General features: G+C 47.2%; 1 protein-coding gene across 1 annotated transcript in view; it reads left to right on the forward strand.

The window, feature by feature from the left end:
* Positions 1–16,973, forward strand: part of WDR35 (WD repeat domain 35) — a 515,604-nt gene that overhangs the window by 236,439 nt on the left and 262,192 nt on the right. The window contains exon 17 of the mRNA XM_085610631.1: positions 154–364. Coding sequence (XP_085466757.1) covers positions 154–364 — 211 coding nt within the window. The remainder of the gene's footprint in view (positions 1–153; positions 365–16,973) is intronic.

Below are 16,973 nucleotides of genomic sequence, written 5' to 3' on the forward strand. Positions count from 1 at the left end.
AGTGTGACTGTCTAGTTCCAAATGAACATGCTGTTTTGTGTATATATGTAGGATAAAACCATATTCTGTACTACTGCTTCATTTAAGGTTTCTGTAAATGAAGGAATATTTCTTTACTTCCCATTACTCCTAAACATTCTTATATTCCTTCAGCCGTCTTGCTATCATAGATATTTCGGGAGTTGTAGCGTTCCTGGATTTGGAGGCGCGGATAACCGACAGTTCAGGACAACAAGTGATTGGAGAGCAACTGAAATTTGAACGCAAAGATGTATGGGATATGAAATGGGCCAATGACAATCCTGATTTGTTTGCCATGATGGAGAAAACAAGAATGTACGTCTTTAGGAATTTAGATCCAGAGGTATGATTATTCATGATAGCATTCATCGGGAACATGCATTGTTATTTTCAGCTGTGTTACTACTTGATCGGCAAGATAATTTGGAGCTCACAGTGTATATGAAATGAATTAGACTGATTTGAGCAAAAATCTTGGGGTACAGACATTTATCTAAATCTCTTCTTGGTCACTTGTTTAAATGCATACTTGAATTTGAATGGCAATATCTCTGAAAGTTTTAGAAAAACCTAACATGTTGGGGTTGAAGAACTTTAAAAGACTATATACTAATGACTTCTAGCAACAGATTACTTATCTTAGAATAATCCCCAGGCATCAGACTGGATGCAGACTTTTTTTGAGCAGTACTCCTGCGCACCAATGGTTGATGTTGTTCGGCCCTGCGTGGTATCATCTGCATCTTTCACACCAGCAGTGACATACGCTGTGACTATATGGGCACCACCAAGCTCCACGATGACAGTTCTTTTTTTCTGCCCCAGTCAGTGCAGATCTGGAGAAGTTACTTTTTATTTGACCTTTTATCAACACTTTTTTCAAAGTTTTTTTAAACTTTGTCTTGTGGAGTGGCAGGGATGTTCACAAGAAAGGCTGGTTTCAAGCCCTGTGGCGCCTGTCACTGGCAAATGTCAGTGACTGATCCACACTTCGTCTGCCTCTAGTGCCTCGAGCATGATGCCAAAACCTGCATCGATTGTCACACTATGCATGCCAAGGCCTTGAGTGAGTGGTCCCTGAAGCTCCTTACTGCTCGATGTGCGACACCATGACGGTATCGATTCCCATCGAGAGGAAGATCCAGGGGTCAGTCGCAGAGCCACTTCAAGCGTTTGTCGTCACAGTTGAAGTCATCTTGGTGTTCGGGTAGGTCCCACAAACGGAAGAAGAGCAAGAAGTTGAAGAGGTTGTACCCCGTCAGTCAAAGTCCTCCTACAAGACAAGGGAGTGTCGGCATTCAAGGCCTGGCCATGATTGAACCGGTGCCTGGGCCGTCTCCGAGCCTCCCTGGGCTTCCAGGAGCTGGAACGACCTCTGCCCAACTTTGGGGATTTTATCAGGCCATGAATATTTGGGCCACCCATCCCTTCTGGAGTGCCTTAAGGCCCCACTGGGTCAGGAAGGGCCCCTACTGGTCTACCGCCAGCGCCACACGAGCCTGTTGGAGGCATGGATGGCTCCACTGCCGACGTTCCTGGCGGTGATGTCCCATACTCCTCCACAACTCTGATACATAGCCAGATGGGTATCGTCCGATGGCGACTCCGGTGCTGACTGGGGGCAGATCACCCAGGTCGGAGCCTGTGCCCTATTCCTTTGGGCTGGGACTTGAGGATGATTGGTGGGGGCCACTTGACCTTGATAAATACCAGTCCCTAAATGTCACTGAGGATACCTAGTGTGAGAATCTCACTGATGCCAGTGGACTGGATACCTCCCTAGATACTGACTTGGTTTCTCATCCTACTGTGGCTACGAAGAAAGGAAACTCATTAGCTATGATAGTGAGTAGAGCAACTGAGGTCCTGGACCTTCAGCTACTCACTGTGGCTGTCCAGACCAATGTCTTTATTATGGTGCTGCAACCTGTGATCATCACTTCTGATGGATACATCTGCCAGTGGATTCCTCACCTTGTGACTATCCCCTGCACCAGCAACATTCGGAAACTTTTGTAGCAGTCCACGCCAATGAGGTCGAAGACGACGTCACAGAGACACTGCTCCGCTCGCGACTCCGCTGACGTCACCGGCTCCATAAGAAGACCTCGTCGGCGTGATGACGTCAGTTCCCTTTTTTCCGCGCCGTCGATGCCAACGGATTTCGGGAATCTCTATCTGTAGCTTCACTGTTACATTGTTTTTCTACTGCTTTTCTTTGTCTTCTACTGTGAAGATGTCGACAAAGAAGTCAGGATTCAAGCCCTGTCGTGAATGTGGGAAGCATATGTCCATCACGGACCCACATGACGACTGCGTATGGTGCCTATCATCGGACCATGATGTAGAGGGATGTTCTTGCTGTCGCAAGATGATTTTGAAGGTGCTCAAGGAGAGAGAAGCGAAGCTGTTCATCGCGAGGAGAAGAAAGAGAAGAGAGGCTGGAGAAAATCAAGGACGAGGTCATGATCGAGGTAGAGGTCGGCGTCGAAGTCGACTTAGGGGCATGCTTCAAAATCTAAGAAGCACAAGAAGAGGAGGCATTCCTCTCGGCGTCACTCGGACAAGAGTACGGCTCCGAGGTCGAAGTCACCCTCTTGACGCCGTAAGGACTCTATATCTCCCTCGCCCGTTCCGGATTCACCTGTTGGCCTTTCTTCTCCAGTGGCTTCACCGGAACATTCTCTGTCTCCGGCTCCGTCTCCAACGCCGGCTCCATCTCCGACGCCGGCTCCATCTCCGACGCCGGTTCCATCCCCGGCTCCAGCTTCGCCCCCGGCTCCGGTTGAAGAGTATCCAGGTCCGGGTGAGCCTTCGGCCCCGCAGATTCCACCGTCGCCTGTTGGCCCGAGTCCGGTGATGCCTGATCAGTATCCTGCGTTCCCTGGACCAGGTCAGGACCCCATGCATTATCTAAATGCAATGTACGGGGTATTTTCAAGAGCCATGTACTCCGGTGGTGCACCTTCGGGTCCTATGGGTCCTATGGCCTTCAGTTTGGGGGTTCCTCAAGCCTATCCTCAGGCCCCCTTCATGCCGTTTTTTCCGGCGACGCCATCTTGGCATCTACGGGCACCGAGGACATCAACGCCGCTCCCTTCTTCACCGGCGCCATCTCGACCTCGCTCGACGCCGGCTGCTCCTGTGGATCCACGTTCGAAGCCGGCACCGGCGCCGTCGGATTCGATCGCGGCGCCACCGACGCCGGTTGTAAGAATCCAGTCTAGGAGGGAGGCTCAAAGAGTGATGGATGAAGAAAGGTACCTAATGGAGGAGGTAGAAGAAGAGCTTATGGAGTCAGATGATATTTTTGAACAGCTAAAAGAGGCTAGTGGTCTGGACTTATCTTCTGATGAACCCTCAAAGGATGTGGCACCATACCATGCGGTCATAAGAAAAACAGCTGAACTTTTAGATCTGCATTTGCCTTCTACTGAATTCAAGTCGAACATTTTGACCGAGGTGCTGCAGTCTCCCACTACGGTTTCTGAGCCCTTGTTGCCATTTAACGAAGCCATCATAGAGCCAGTGATGGATGTGTGGCGTAAGCCCTTTTCTGCTCCGGCAGTTTCAAAAATCATTGCCAGGAGGTATAGGGCAGCTCCGGGGGACCCCGAGTTTTCAACTTCTCACCCGTCTCCTGAGAGCCTGGTGGTTCAGGCGGCATGTTCAGGGAGATCTAAAGGTTCATTTCCCCAGGTCCCGAGTGACAGGGAGGCTAAGAAATTGGATCAGTCAGACAAAAAGGTTTTTTTTTCGGCCAGCATGGCTCTTAAATCTACTAATGCCACTTGCCTCTTGGGACGCTATATACATGCGCTCATGGATTCGGCGAAACAACTAGCCCCAAATCTATCAGAGGAGGATAGGGTTGGATTTAATGAGGTCCTGGCGGATGCCCAGGCGGCAGCGCGTCACGTGATACAGAGTGGATTGGACACAGCTGACTCAGTAACAAGAGTCATGGGGTCTTCTGTTGCCACTAGGAGGAGTGCGTGGCTTAAGTCATCAGAGTTTTCCCCTGATGTTCAATCAACGCTGTTGGACTTGCCTTTTGATGGCTCCAGACTCTTTGGCAAGAAGGCAGATGCTACACTTGAACGTTTTAAAGAAAGCAAGGCTACGGCTAAGTCTTTGGGCCTTCAATTCCAGTCGAGGGGTTCGTTCAAGAGGTATAGGGGTTTCGGAAGGGCATCCTTTCGTTCTTACAGGCAGCCCCAGCAGCAACAGCTGCAACAACAGCAGAGTTCTCTGTATAAGGGGTACAGAGGCAGAATTAGGGGTCGCACACGTGGCCGACAGCTCTCCTCCTCCTCCTCCTCCTCTTCCTCTTCCTCAGTCCCTCCCACTACCACAAAGCAGCCCTAGATCCGCCATTCTGGATCATGTTGATCCTGTGGGGGGTCGGCTTACCCATTTTCTACAAGATTGGGAATCGGTTACTACAGATCTTTGGGTTCTAGATCTTGTAGAAAATGGGTAGCGCCCTTCCCTTTCGGGAATTCCTTCCAAATTACCCTCCTTGCCAAGGTGTTTGCTCAGAGAACCACCGTCTTCTCCTGCAGGAGGAAGTCCTGAAGTTAATAGAGAAAGGTGCGATAGAGGTGGTTCCGGAGTAGGAGTGGGGTCTGGGATGCTACTCCCGGTATTTTCTGATTCCGAAAAAGGACTGCAGATTGCGTCCGATATTGGACCTCAGGCTCTTGAATCTTTATCTGAAGCAAGAGAAGTTCAAGATGCTCACCCTTGCGCAGGTTCTTTGATCGCTGAATCAGGAGGACTGGATGGTGTCGATCGACTTGCAGGATGCGTATTTTCACATCCCCATCCTGAAGTCGCACAGGAAGTATCTCCGGTTTACAGTAGGGTCGCAACATTATCAGTTTGCTGTCCTTCCGTTTGGTCATACTACTGCACCTCGAGTCTTCACGAAGGTGATGGCAGTGGTGGCAGCCCATCGCAGAAGGTCGGGGATTTCAGTTTTCCCCTATCTGGATGACTGGTTGATCAAAGCGGAGTCGCCAGAGAAGGTGCTTCATCATCTGCAGGATACAACTCAGCTGTTGTACAAATTGGGTTTCTCGATAAACGTGCCCAAATCACACCTGGTGCCCTCTCAGCGCAACCTGTTCATAGGTGCGGTTCTGGACATTACTGTGTGTCGGACATTCCCACCTCCACAGAGGATTCTCGACATACAGGAATTGATTCCTTTATTTTACAATGGAGCGGTCCTTCCAGTCCTGAAGGTCCTTCGCTGGCACATGAGGGCGCTCCAGTGGTGCCTCCGCAGGCAGTGGTATCCGCACAAAGGAGATCTCAGGGAGTCTGTGAGGATCTCCAGAGAAGCTGTGGCGGATCTGTCTTGGTGGAGTGTGGAGGGCAATCTGTCTCAATGAAAGCCCTTCCATCTACCTCCATCGGTGGCCACAGTAATAACGGATGAATCCACTTTAGGGTGGGGTGCTCATCTGGGGGATCTGGAGATCAAGGGTCTTTGGTCTCCAGAAGAAAGGTTGCTTCACATCAACCTTCTGGAATTGCGGGCGATACGTTTGGCGCTCAAGGCCTTCCTTCCTTCCTTCCCTTCGCGGTCAGTCGGTTCAAGTCCTGACGGACAACACTACCGCGATGTGGTATGTCAACAAGCAGGGAGGAGTGGGGTCGCATTGTCTCTGCAGAGAGGCTCTGCGCCTCTGGTCCTGGGCTCAGGATCATCAGATTTGTCTGATGGCAAATCATCTGGCCGGGGTTCTGAACGTACGTGCAGACAGTCTCAGTTGGCAGTTCTCTGCCGACCACGAGTGGAGGCTTCATCCGGAGGTGGTTCGTCACGTCTTTCGGTTGTGGGGAACTCCTCGGGTGGATCTGTTTGCCACTCACGAGAACGCTCACTGCCTGTCATTCTGCAGTCTCCAGTATCCGATGCAGGAAGCTTTGGGGTCGCGTTTCAGTTGAGATGGGACTCACATCTTCTTTACGCGTTTCCTCCCATACCCTTGATTCCTCGGGTTCTGAGGAAGATTCGCCAAGACCGGGCCCAAGTCATTTTGATCGCCCCGGACTGGCCAAGAAGGGTGTGGTATACAGATCTTCTCCACCTCTCCTCGTGCTCTCCGCTCCGTCTCCCTCTGAGGGCAGATCTCCTCTCGCAGTCGGAGGGGCAGGTTCTACACCCCCACCTCCAGAGCTTACACCTTCATGCCTGGAGATTGAACGGGGCAACCTGAATTCTTTCTCTCTCCCGCCTGATGTAGTAGATGTAATTTTGTCTGCCAGACGTCATTCCACCAAATCTATCTATTCCTATAGGTTGTCTAAATTTGTGCTCTGGTGTGGAGAGAAGTCAATTGATCCTTTGAGGGCTTGTTTATCTGACATTTTGCAGTTTGCCCTTTCTCTTGCTCAGCAAGGCTTTGCTGTGGCTATTGTAAAGGGATACTTATCGGCTTTGTCGGCTTTCCTTTGTTTGCCGGATCAGCCGTCTTTGTTCAAATCGCCTATTGTTTTACGATTTCTGAAAGGCCTTACAAACAAGTTTCCTCCTGCTCCTTTTATTGTGCCTCAATGGGACTTAAACCTTTTCTTATCTTATCTTATGGGTTCTCCCTTCGAGCCCTAACACAAGTGTCCCTTGAGACTGTTGTTTTTCAAGACGGTTTTTCTCATTGCGATCACCTCGGCAAGGAGGGTAAGTGAGCTTCAAGCTCTGAGTTCAAAACCCCCGTTCTTGACCATTCATGCTGAAAGAATGGTACTCAGGAGCAGGGCTGCTTTTCTGCCTAAAGTGGTAACTCCTTTCCATCTGGGGCAGTCTATTCCCCTCCCTACCTTCTATCCTCCCCCTCACCCTTCCAAGGAGGAGGAGAGACTTCACCGCTTGGACCCTAAGAGGGCGGTGAGCTTCTACCTTGACAGGACAAAAAACTTTCGAGTTGATGACCAGCTCTTCGTGGGCTTTGTTGGCTGCAGGAAAGGCAGAGTGGTGCACAAGCGCACCCTTTCCAGAGGGATTGTCTTGTGCATCAAGATTTGTTACTCTTTGGCTGGTAAGGAACCTCCAGAGGTTTTAAGGGCCCATTCCACTAGAGCTAAGTCTTCCACTTCTGCTTTGTCTAGAGGTGTTCCTGTGGAGGACATTTGTAGGGCGGCAACTTGGGCCTCCCTCCACACTTTCGCAAAACATTATTGTTTAGACACCCGAGGTGAGGAGGGACGGACACTTTGCTCGTTCTGTCCTTCAGGACTTTATTGTATAGTGGACACCCTCCTCCGGGAGTGGGGACTGCTGTGGGAATCTATTCACAAGGTGAGGAATCCACTGGCAGATGTATCCATCAGAAGAACAAGTTACTTACCTTCGGTAACGCTTTTTCTGGTAGATACAGTATCTGCCTGTGGATTCCTCACTGACCCACCCGCCTCCCCGTTGTCCACCCTTGTATACCTTTTAGTATATGATGGTTTTTCAAGATGTATTTGTTGCTGTCAAAGGCATTGTGTTGTTTATTTTGCCTTTCTATTTATTATCCACACTGTGTGTGTTGCTTTGTATATTATGTACTGTGTTTACTGTATATGTTGCTGTCAGTCCGTCTGTGTGCCTCGAAGGCATGGAAAAAAGGGCGGCACTGACGTCATCACGCCGACGAGGTCTTCTTATGGAGCCGGTGACGTCAGCGGAGTCGCGAGCGGAGCCATGTCTCTGTGACGTCGTCTTCGACCTCATCGGCGTGGACTGCTACAAAAGTTTCTGAATGTTGCTGGTGCAGGGGATATTCACAAGGTGAGGAATCCGCAGGCAGATACTGTATCCACCAGAAAAAGCGTTACCGAAGGTAAGTAACTTGTTCATCTGAACAGCTTCTCCCGTTTAATGAAGCCCATTTGGAAATCATACTTGGGGCCTCGAAGGCCTGTACAGGCGCCTCTGTGAATAGAGGACTCTAGTTTACTCCTCACCACCCAATCCACCCCAGAGATCTTGTCAGTGCAAGTCTCCACTTCCAAATTAAGTCCTGATGCATTCCCTACCACTCCTCTGGACATGAATCCAAGAGGTTCCATACCTTGGGCAAGAACATTTTCTCTTCCACCAGAGTGGCACCGTGGTCAGTGAATACCACGTGACTTTTGGGCCGATACTCCCACTCAATCTGGGACTCAGTTGTGCAGGTGATGCCTATGGTCTTCGACAAGGACAGAGCCATACTCTCTCAAGCTATTGCAGGCTCCCTTGGCCAAGGGAGCCATAGAGAGGGTGCCTGCATCAGAAAAGGTTGTGGTTGCTATTCCCGCTATTTTCTGGTGCCCAAAAAGGACCGAGGTCCTTGATCCTATCCTAGACTTGTGCCGTCTCAATTTCTTCTTCAAAAAGGAGAAGTTCAAAATGCTCATGCTCACTGAAGCCTTTTCTGCCCTGGACCTGAGAGTCTGGATGTTAGCATTGGACTTGCAGGAAGCATACTTCCACATTTCCACCCTACCTGTCCACAGACGTTACCTGCAGTTCACGTGAGCCATGAGCAGTTTCAGTTTGCCATGCTCTCTTTTGGCCTTACCAGCACCCCTGGGATGTTCACCAAGATGATAGCAGTGGTTGCAGTTATTTTGGTTAAATCAAGGTCAATAACCTTTGGCCCACACACTGTCAGATGATTTTGGTATGGACATATCATTTCCTAATCGATAGGAGCAGACAACATGTTGCACGTATGTCTTTGTACATTAATCACTTTGGAGAAATGAGGTCGTCAGTCACAACAAATATGTATACTATGCGTTTTTATCGTAAGTAATGTGTCTGATTACTCCTATAAAATGATTCTTGCAGAGTGACATCTTATTCATCTAGTTGAACACTACAAATTAATCTTGACAAAAAGCTCAGCTATTCAATGACTAGTTACACCTTTGATATGCGAGATGTCGTGTACTCAACCACTGCAAACAATGACTCCTATGTAATCACATTTGTATGTATCTTTATTTGATTATCAGATGTTTTGTACCCAACTACGACGCGCTATGACTGCTGTGTATATTTACTCTATTTGTGTGCCCTTTATTTGGATGATCTGCGATTTCTGTTTATCTATACACTTCTCGAAATTTATTGGCACCACTATTATTACGCCCGTACAGTAATAGGATGGGTCTGTAATATTTTGTAAACGATGCGCACAACGTTTTACGCACACCACAGTTCCAATGTGCAGATGCCCCGTGAAGAAAGGACATTCTTCAAACACACCGGGTTTTCAGAAGGGAGGCAGTCCCTCTTGAAACTGCCAGTGAAGGCTTCGCTGAGACACGGTGGCTCTGTGTGAGCAGCATTCTGCTGCTGCTCACCAGAGCGCAACGCATGCACGCTTCAGAGCCCCGTGAGCCGGTATTTAACCGTCTGCTGGCTCAGTGCTCCGTCTTCAGTGTATTGAGACAAACGCAAGTCGCGCTCTGCAGGTATGTGACTGAGGCTCAGTCCAAAGGGACGATTTTTTGTATTTTAAAACCAATTCATTTTTAGGTGGTGGAGACTAACACACTCGTTGTCTCTTATTCTTCTTTTTTAGACACTTGGGACTTTGATTAATTTAAGCCTAAGTACTTATCCTTTGCCAACAAGTAAGTGATTTATCACTATGTCTTGGGATCACTGTAGTTCAGTCGTTTTGGCCATTATTAAGCTCCGAACTTTCATGTATGCTGAATTTTACTTATATGTTTTTCCAGACAAATACTCCACGTCCTTTCCTGATTTTGGAGCCTGAGGGCCCATCTACTTTCCACTCACCACCATATGCTCCTGGTGGTTCTAGGGTAAAAGTTTCTTCCTTGCCCATTCCGCTAACAATGATTAAAATTCATTCAATGTGTCATCACCTGTACCTAATGAAGGCCCTTTAGTTATTCCTAGGTGTCCCATAGTTGGTCCTGATGAAGACCCTATTGTAAGAATTCAAACTATCTACATTCATCCCCCAGGGTCGAAACGTCAACAGCTATACATTGCATTTAACTTTGTGGACAACAGTGTTAGGTTTTCTATGTGTCCATATACTATGGTGTTGTGAACAGATTGGCCATGCCTTATAGGCCGGATTGGCATTTCATATGATTCAGATGTATATATTGCTCACTGCCCTCCCTTTCTCACTTACCCTCACTTTTGCACTACGCTGCACTTACCTTTCCTTTCCCTTTGGGGCACCTTTTTGAATTGAATTGTGTTTTTTTTAACCTGTCGAACATGTACCTTTGTTGCATTACCACAGAAAATGAAAATCTGTGTTCCTATTGAATAAATGCACTGCATTCATTGTTAAATTGTTTTGAATCATTTCTACAGGTGATGTTATAGTATTTTTAAACATTGTGTCCACTACGGCCATTTGTTCTTTGTACCATATAAATTTATAGAGCGCATCCGTTACCCAAAGATGTGCTGGCGCTTAGCTTAAACAGCCGTGTTAGCAGGATAACATGGAGGCCCAGGTACAAACTAGTGGCTGACTAGCCAAGTTTTCATTGCTCTCCCCTAATAACTATCAACGTGGCAAAGTCACAGCTGTTCCCTTTTCTGGTACTCTTTTTCATCAGATCCATTTTGGACACTGGTCATTTCTTGGCTTAGCCTCCCAAGTGGCGAGTCCAAGATATGCAAGCTATGATACTGATGTTTCAACCTCTATACTTGATTTGGGGAGACTGGCTCTGAGGCTGCTGAGCCTCATGGACTCCTGGATCTTGCTTGTGACACATGCCCGCTTGCATATGCGGGCTCCGCAGTGGGACCTGAAGGTCCAGTAACCGCAGCATGAGGGGAAGCTTTTAGACATGGTCCAGAGCTCAGAGGTCACTGCAAAAGATCTGCAGTGGTGGACAACGAGCCATGATTGGGTCAGCGGCAGACCCCTCTTCCTTCCCAAACCAGAGCTGACTGTAGTGAAAGACATGCCACTCCTGGGCTGGGGCGGCCATCTGGGAATTGGAGATCAGAGGAGTCCGGTCTCCAGTGGAATCTGGACTCATCAACTTGTTGGAGCTCCGCGCAATCCGGCTGGCCTTGAAAGCCTTTCTACCCTCCATCAAAGAAAGACTTGTGCAGGTATTCATAGACAACACCACCTCAATGCGATACTACAACAAACAGGTCGGGTGTGGTTGTGGACCCTTTATCAAAAGGCCCTGCGCTTCTGGATATGGCTAGAACAACAGGGCATTTCCTTGGTTCAACATGTTGTGGGCTCTCTGAACACCAGAGCGGACAAACTCAGTCGAAGATGCCTAGCGGATCATAAATGGCGGTGGTACAAGGTCTGTTTCAGCAGCGGGAGACCCTTGGTTACATCTCTTCGCCTCTGCCGAGAACATGCAATGTCAGCAGTTATGTGCACTGAAGTTTCCAAGGTGGCTATCGCTCGGAGATGCTTTTCATCTCGATTGGAGCTCCGGTCTTTTGTATGCCTTTTACGCCAATATCACTCTTGCCCGAGTTCTTAATAGGATCAGGTATGACCGGGCCCAAATCATCCTTATGACCCGGATTGGGCTCAGAGAGTCTGGTATTCCAGGCTGGTGAGCATGTCCATCAGTTCTCTTCTCAGGATCAACATGGGAGGGTTTTCCACCCAACCTGTCAATACTCCGCCTTGATGCAAGAAAATTGAGCGGCAGCAATTGGCAGCTTTTGACCTTGAAGTGTTAGTTTGGCAGCTCAGCATCTCTCCACCAAGACCGTATATGCCGGCCATTAGAGCAAATTTGTGGCATGGTGTACAGACAAACCGGTTGATTCATTATCTGCACCTCTTTGCCAAGTTCTTTTGTTTATCCTTACCCTAGCCCAGCAGGGCTCTGCATTGGGCAAGTTGAGGGTTTATTTCTCCGCTATCTACTTTTCTGTGGATCCCAGATCAGCCTTCCCTTTTCAAATCCCCTGGTGTAAATAAGTTCCTTAAAGGTCTTCAACACATGTTTCCTCCAGCTCGCTTCACTATGCCTCAATGGGACTTCAATTTGGTTCTTACTTTTCTGATATACGATCATTTAAAGCTGCTTCATAACAGCCCTCTTAGGCTTCTCACCATCATGACAGCCTTTCTGGTGGCAATTACATCTTGCTGGATGGTCAGGAAACTGCAGGTGCTGTCATCTCAGCCGCCCTACATCCTTCATCCCAATGGATGTCACCCCATTCCACATAGGCCAGTACATCACTCTGCCTACCTTTAAGGCTCCACCTCATCCCTCTAAGGAAGAGGAGAGAATCCACCAGCTGGACCCAAAAAGGGCGTTGTTGTTCTACCTTGACCACACGCAATCGTTCCGGGTGAACTGTGGAAATATGGATTTTTCTGGTCAGTTATGTCCCCTATCTTGGACCCCAACGGTTCTATGTGCATATCACAAGTACATGTATGTTTCCTCCAGTTCCAGTTATGAAGACGCAAATACATGTGCGTCCAACGTCAACATGTCCTCTGTCAGATCCGCCATGAACAGGCCGGATATTCCATTTCTAAATATGAAAGGCCACCGGCTTTATATGGTTCACTTATGCCATTTTACAGTCCAGGCAAGTAGGCCCTGATTCTGTCATCAAAACTCTTTTTGCCTTCTGCCTCTGAAAGCTCCAGTCTGAGCCTGCATCTGTGACCATGAACTTTGTCTCATTCTCTGCGCGGCTCACGAAGCCTGACATCAGCCTATTCTCTGCCAAGAACTGTATTTCACCTTCGAATTATCTGTTTCCCCCTCAGCCGATGCATTCCTGCCTAGTAGCTTAAGTAAACATTCTTCCAGTCACCGAGCAAAAGGCCCGGCTTCTCTGCCCTTATGCAAGTAATTCATAGCCCTGTTACCATGGAATATTCCTACCCCCTCGCATTCAGTGTAGACACTTAGACGCTTGTACATGCACGCACAGTCAGTATAGAATAGATTCTGTCCGAGAGTCCTTCTTTTATGGATAACATAGTTCTTTAAACATAGGATGTTAGATATGATTTGGGATTAGGTTGACTTGACCCCCCAGACTTTTCGTCTCCACATGTAGAGCTAAATGTCAAGTCCCCTTCACCCCCTAGTTACACGTCAATTACACGTCATACTGCTGCGCGCGCATCTAGGCCAAGTATTATCTTATAGATCCACCTAAGTATGACATCATAACCAATTATGTTCCTTTTTACTCTTTATTACACCCATTTCTGGTTACGCAGACAAATTGTCATTTTCCTTATCAATTGTTACGCCTACTGCATTCGCTTCATTGTAATGTATGCACTATAAAAGTTACTTCTTGTCAATAAAGTATGTACTTCACTTCCTGAACCTCCGGGGTGATGGAACTTGAAGCATCCGATTATAATCGATTATTGGAATAAAGCCCATTCCGAACCTCTAATACCACGGATTCTGCCTCTCATTTTATTGAGCTATTTTATAATGTTTCTGTATCAAATTCAGTCCCGGTAAAGGAATTTTATTTACCACATGATGGCGCCCGAACAGGGACACTTTCTCATCTCACGCGCCGGCGGTGAGTTGCAGGCCCGGTCTCCTGCCACAGCTGGACGGACAATAACGCGTACCAGCAGGATTTCCTGTATCTCCCTCCGGTCAAGCGGGGGCGACTGAGACTGCGATCAACACCCAGACGAGGCGGTGAGAAGTGCGAAGTATCCCGACCAGAGCCTAGCTGAGAGAGCAAGATCCGAGGTACACAGAGACCCACCAGTCCGAAGTCAAGCCCAGTGTCCGACGAGTCGAGTCGAGTCCAGTCCGGTTCAAGTTCAAGTTACTGAGGCCTTCCGTTTCCGAAGCTACCCGGTGAGTACCATTGCTGGGGAGGCATTTCTGACGTGCACATAGGTTGTGCCGGTCAAGACGGGTTTGGGTACACAAATCCGGTCTGCACTGTTTTAGCAGTGTATCTGTACTGTTTAGCAGTATATCAAGTATTCCGAAGTATCTAGTTAGTGTCAAGAGTTATGCTTGGTGATTAGTTATGCAGACGATCATCATTGTTGTTTCAGTTAAAGGTTTAATGTTTAATGTTTAATGTGTTTAAAAACGTCCTGCATATTGTGGTATGAATGACTGTTCATTATTGTGCTTTTGTATTAAGTCTGTTCAAATTCAAGTATCAGGTCAGTTGGTCAAAATCAAGTATAAGGTCAGTTCTCAATATGCCGCTCTTCTCGAAATTAAGACAGATCACTACTAGAAAAGGGGTTCTCGAAGAAGCCGTTCCTATTCCTCCTAGGGACACTCCAGGGCACTTTATGTATCACAAACATGGCTTAGACGCTATATTATTTCTTGATTTATGGGTAGACTATACCAAGGGATTACCAGAAAGTCAGAGGTGGCCCACAGCGGGGACCTGGGATGCAGAGTGCATCATGAAAGTCGAGGAAGAGTTATGGAAAAGGAAAGTCAGACAGTCACAGAAAGACGCCGTTGAGTTATGGCGTAAAGAATCTCATAGACGTACAGAAAAAGCACGTAGACAGGAAGAAAGGAATAAAGAAAGTTCAAATAAAGTTCAAGAAAATCTATTAATTGAGGAAGGTATCCGAGTGAAAGCAGAACAAGTAGACAGGCAGAGAAATGCCCTTATGAATGGTATGTATCCCCTTCTGGCCGAAGGATTACCTAAGGCTACTCCAGAGATACCGAAAGACTTGCCACCCCCATTATTCCCAATCAAGGTACATCCTAAGGGGCATCCTAGAACCGCAGAAGATGTTTTTCTTTCCTCATATTTAGATGACGCAGCTCCCGAGTATGCTAATTCCGCCCCACATAGACCGCATATCAGGGAGGTCTCACGCCAAGATCCAGCACCCGTATCCCTACAGCAACAAATCGAGTCACAAGTTCCGGCAAGCACATCTGTTTCTGTATCTGTTCCTACAGCTACTTCTATAGCTGTGTCCACACCTATAGTTGCTGTGTCACGTTCGACGAATCCTTTCACACCCGACGCCCCAGATGGGGCCACGGGAGGTGCTACCAATATCTTTTCTACGCCACCCAGAATAAATAAACTTACTTTTCAAGAGTCAGCGCATTCACGTACACCCAAATTCGTAAGTGCCCGTGCACTTAAAGAGCTTCTCGTAGATTGTAGATATGACCCGGTGCCCGGTATAGAGGACGAAATGACCCTGGCCTCATTGCGTATCAGACGAGCCGCAGTGTATTTAGCGAAGTTACCAGGAATGACTGCGCATCTAGACGAAATATATCATTTTGTCCGAACAGGACGAGATCCAGAATGTATTAACAGAGCTATGGAGTACCAGAAAGTAGAGATACAGGGGGAACTGTTACGTTTCCTCATAAACTGTGTGATCAGAAATGTAGACCGACCGGGGGTAGACCCGGAAGCAATGCAAATTCTTACCAGATGGAGTCAGAACATATCAGAAGGGAGACATGACAAGCAAAATTGTATAATAGCCATGTGCCGAAAGATCCGTAAAGAAATAGAACGCCTACACAAAGAGAGATTAGAGGCAGACGAGTTCGAACAAAGCGAGGAAGAAGGGTCAGGACTGCCCACAGGACAGTCGGACACCATAGCCTATGTAGGTAGAGGAAGATCTTGTAATAGGAATCAGACTAGATGTCATGCTGACTCAATACATCCGATATGTCCAGATAATAACAGGAATTTTCAAATACCTATAATTAATATAAGGTCTAACGAGCATTCGTTCCAAACCGCCGACAAACTACTCCGAGAACGAAGGGGTTATCATTTTCTCGATTCTATGGACGAACAAGATTTAGCCAGGGCAGCTGTCCATTGGGTGGACAGTCCCGGAAAATATAGTGATGATACAGTAGTACGCACATTTTTGAATCTCACCCCAGATGAACAGAGGTTAGCTGGGATTTATATGATTCAACAACTCATTATACTATATCGGAGTCAGCATTCGGACCCTGGTCCCTTACCTGACATACTGACTGAATTGCTTATGAATAAATGGAGAGGTCCAGGTACTAAATTAATTAAAGAAATTCTAGAATCAAGAAAGCAGTATATTCTTTTTGTATGTTCAGAGCATGTTTCATTGCCCGTCAAGGAAAGAACCACGTATCACATGGATAGACAGAATCCTTTACGAGAGGTGCACCCAATAAGAGACGAGGACAACGAGTTTAAACGCGTATTTGTATATACGCCCATATCAAAAATAGAATTGTTACAAATGAAGAAAGTGGTACCCAGTCATGACAAAGATCCAGCGGGTTTTCACCGAGAAATTAAAGACATGTTACTCATGGGAGAGTATACCTATCCCGACATTATGACAATATTAAAGGTATTGATGCCTGCTGGCATTTATGAAAAACTCAAGGAAAAAGAGTGGGAGGTAGGTGACCAAAAGATAGAATGGTCAGTGTTAGAAGCGGAAGAAAAGGCCCGAACTGCAGGAGCAGGACTTGGGGATAAAACTAAAGCATTACCAGGTTTATTAGTACAGGTACTGCCACGTCTATTAACTACGAAAAAGGAAGATTGGGGAACGATTTCAGCCTGTAAGCAGAAGCAAGATGAAGACACTAGTGATTACTATGCCCGATTTGAAAAATGTTTTGGTATAAATAGTGGCATAAAAGCAAGTAGCGAATCATACCCGCATCTGTTTGTAACAAAGTTAGTGGAAAATGCCCTGCCCCCAGTAAAGAATAGAGTATTAAAATTCGAAAGTACCTGGCAAGGTAACACTCCATCACAAATGTTACAAATGCTACAGTACCATCACAATAGAATTAGAGAGGAACAAGAACATGAACACAGACGCATGAAAGACACGAAAATGAAAATGCTAGTTTCCCAGACTGTTCCAGCTGAAGGACATAAAAAGGGTATGACACATTCCGATCCAGCAGGACCTGTAAAAGGGACATGCAATTATTGTAAAAAGCCA

The sequence above is a fragment of the Triturus cristatus genome, chromosome 6 (assembly GCF_964204655.1).
Source record: "Triturus cristatus chromosome 6, aTriCri1.1, whole genome shotgun sequence".
NCBI lineage: Eukaryota > Metazoa > Chordata > Amphibia > Caudata > Salamandridae > Triturus > Triturus cristatus.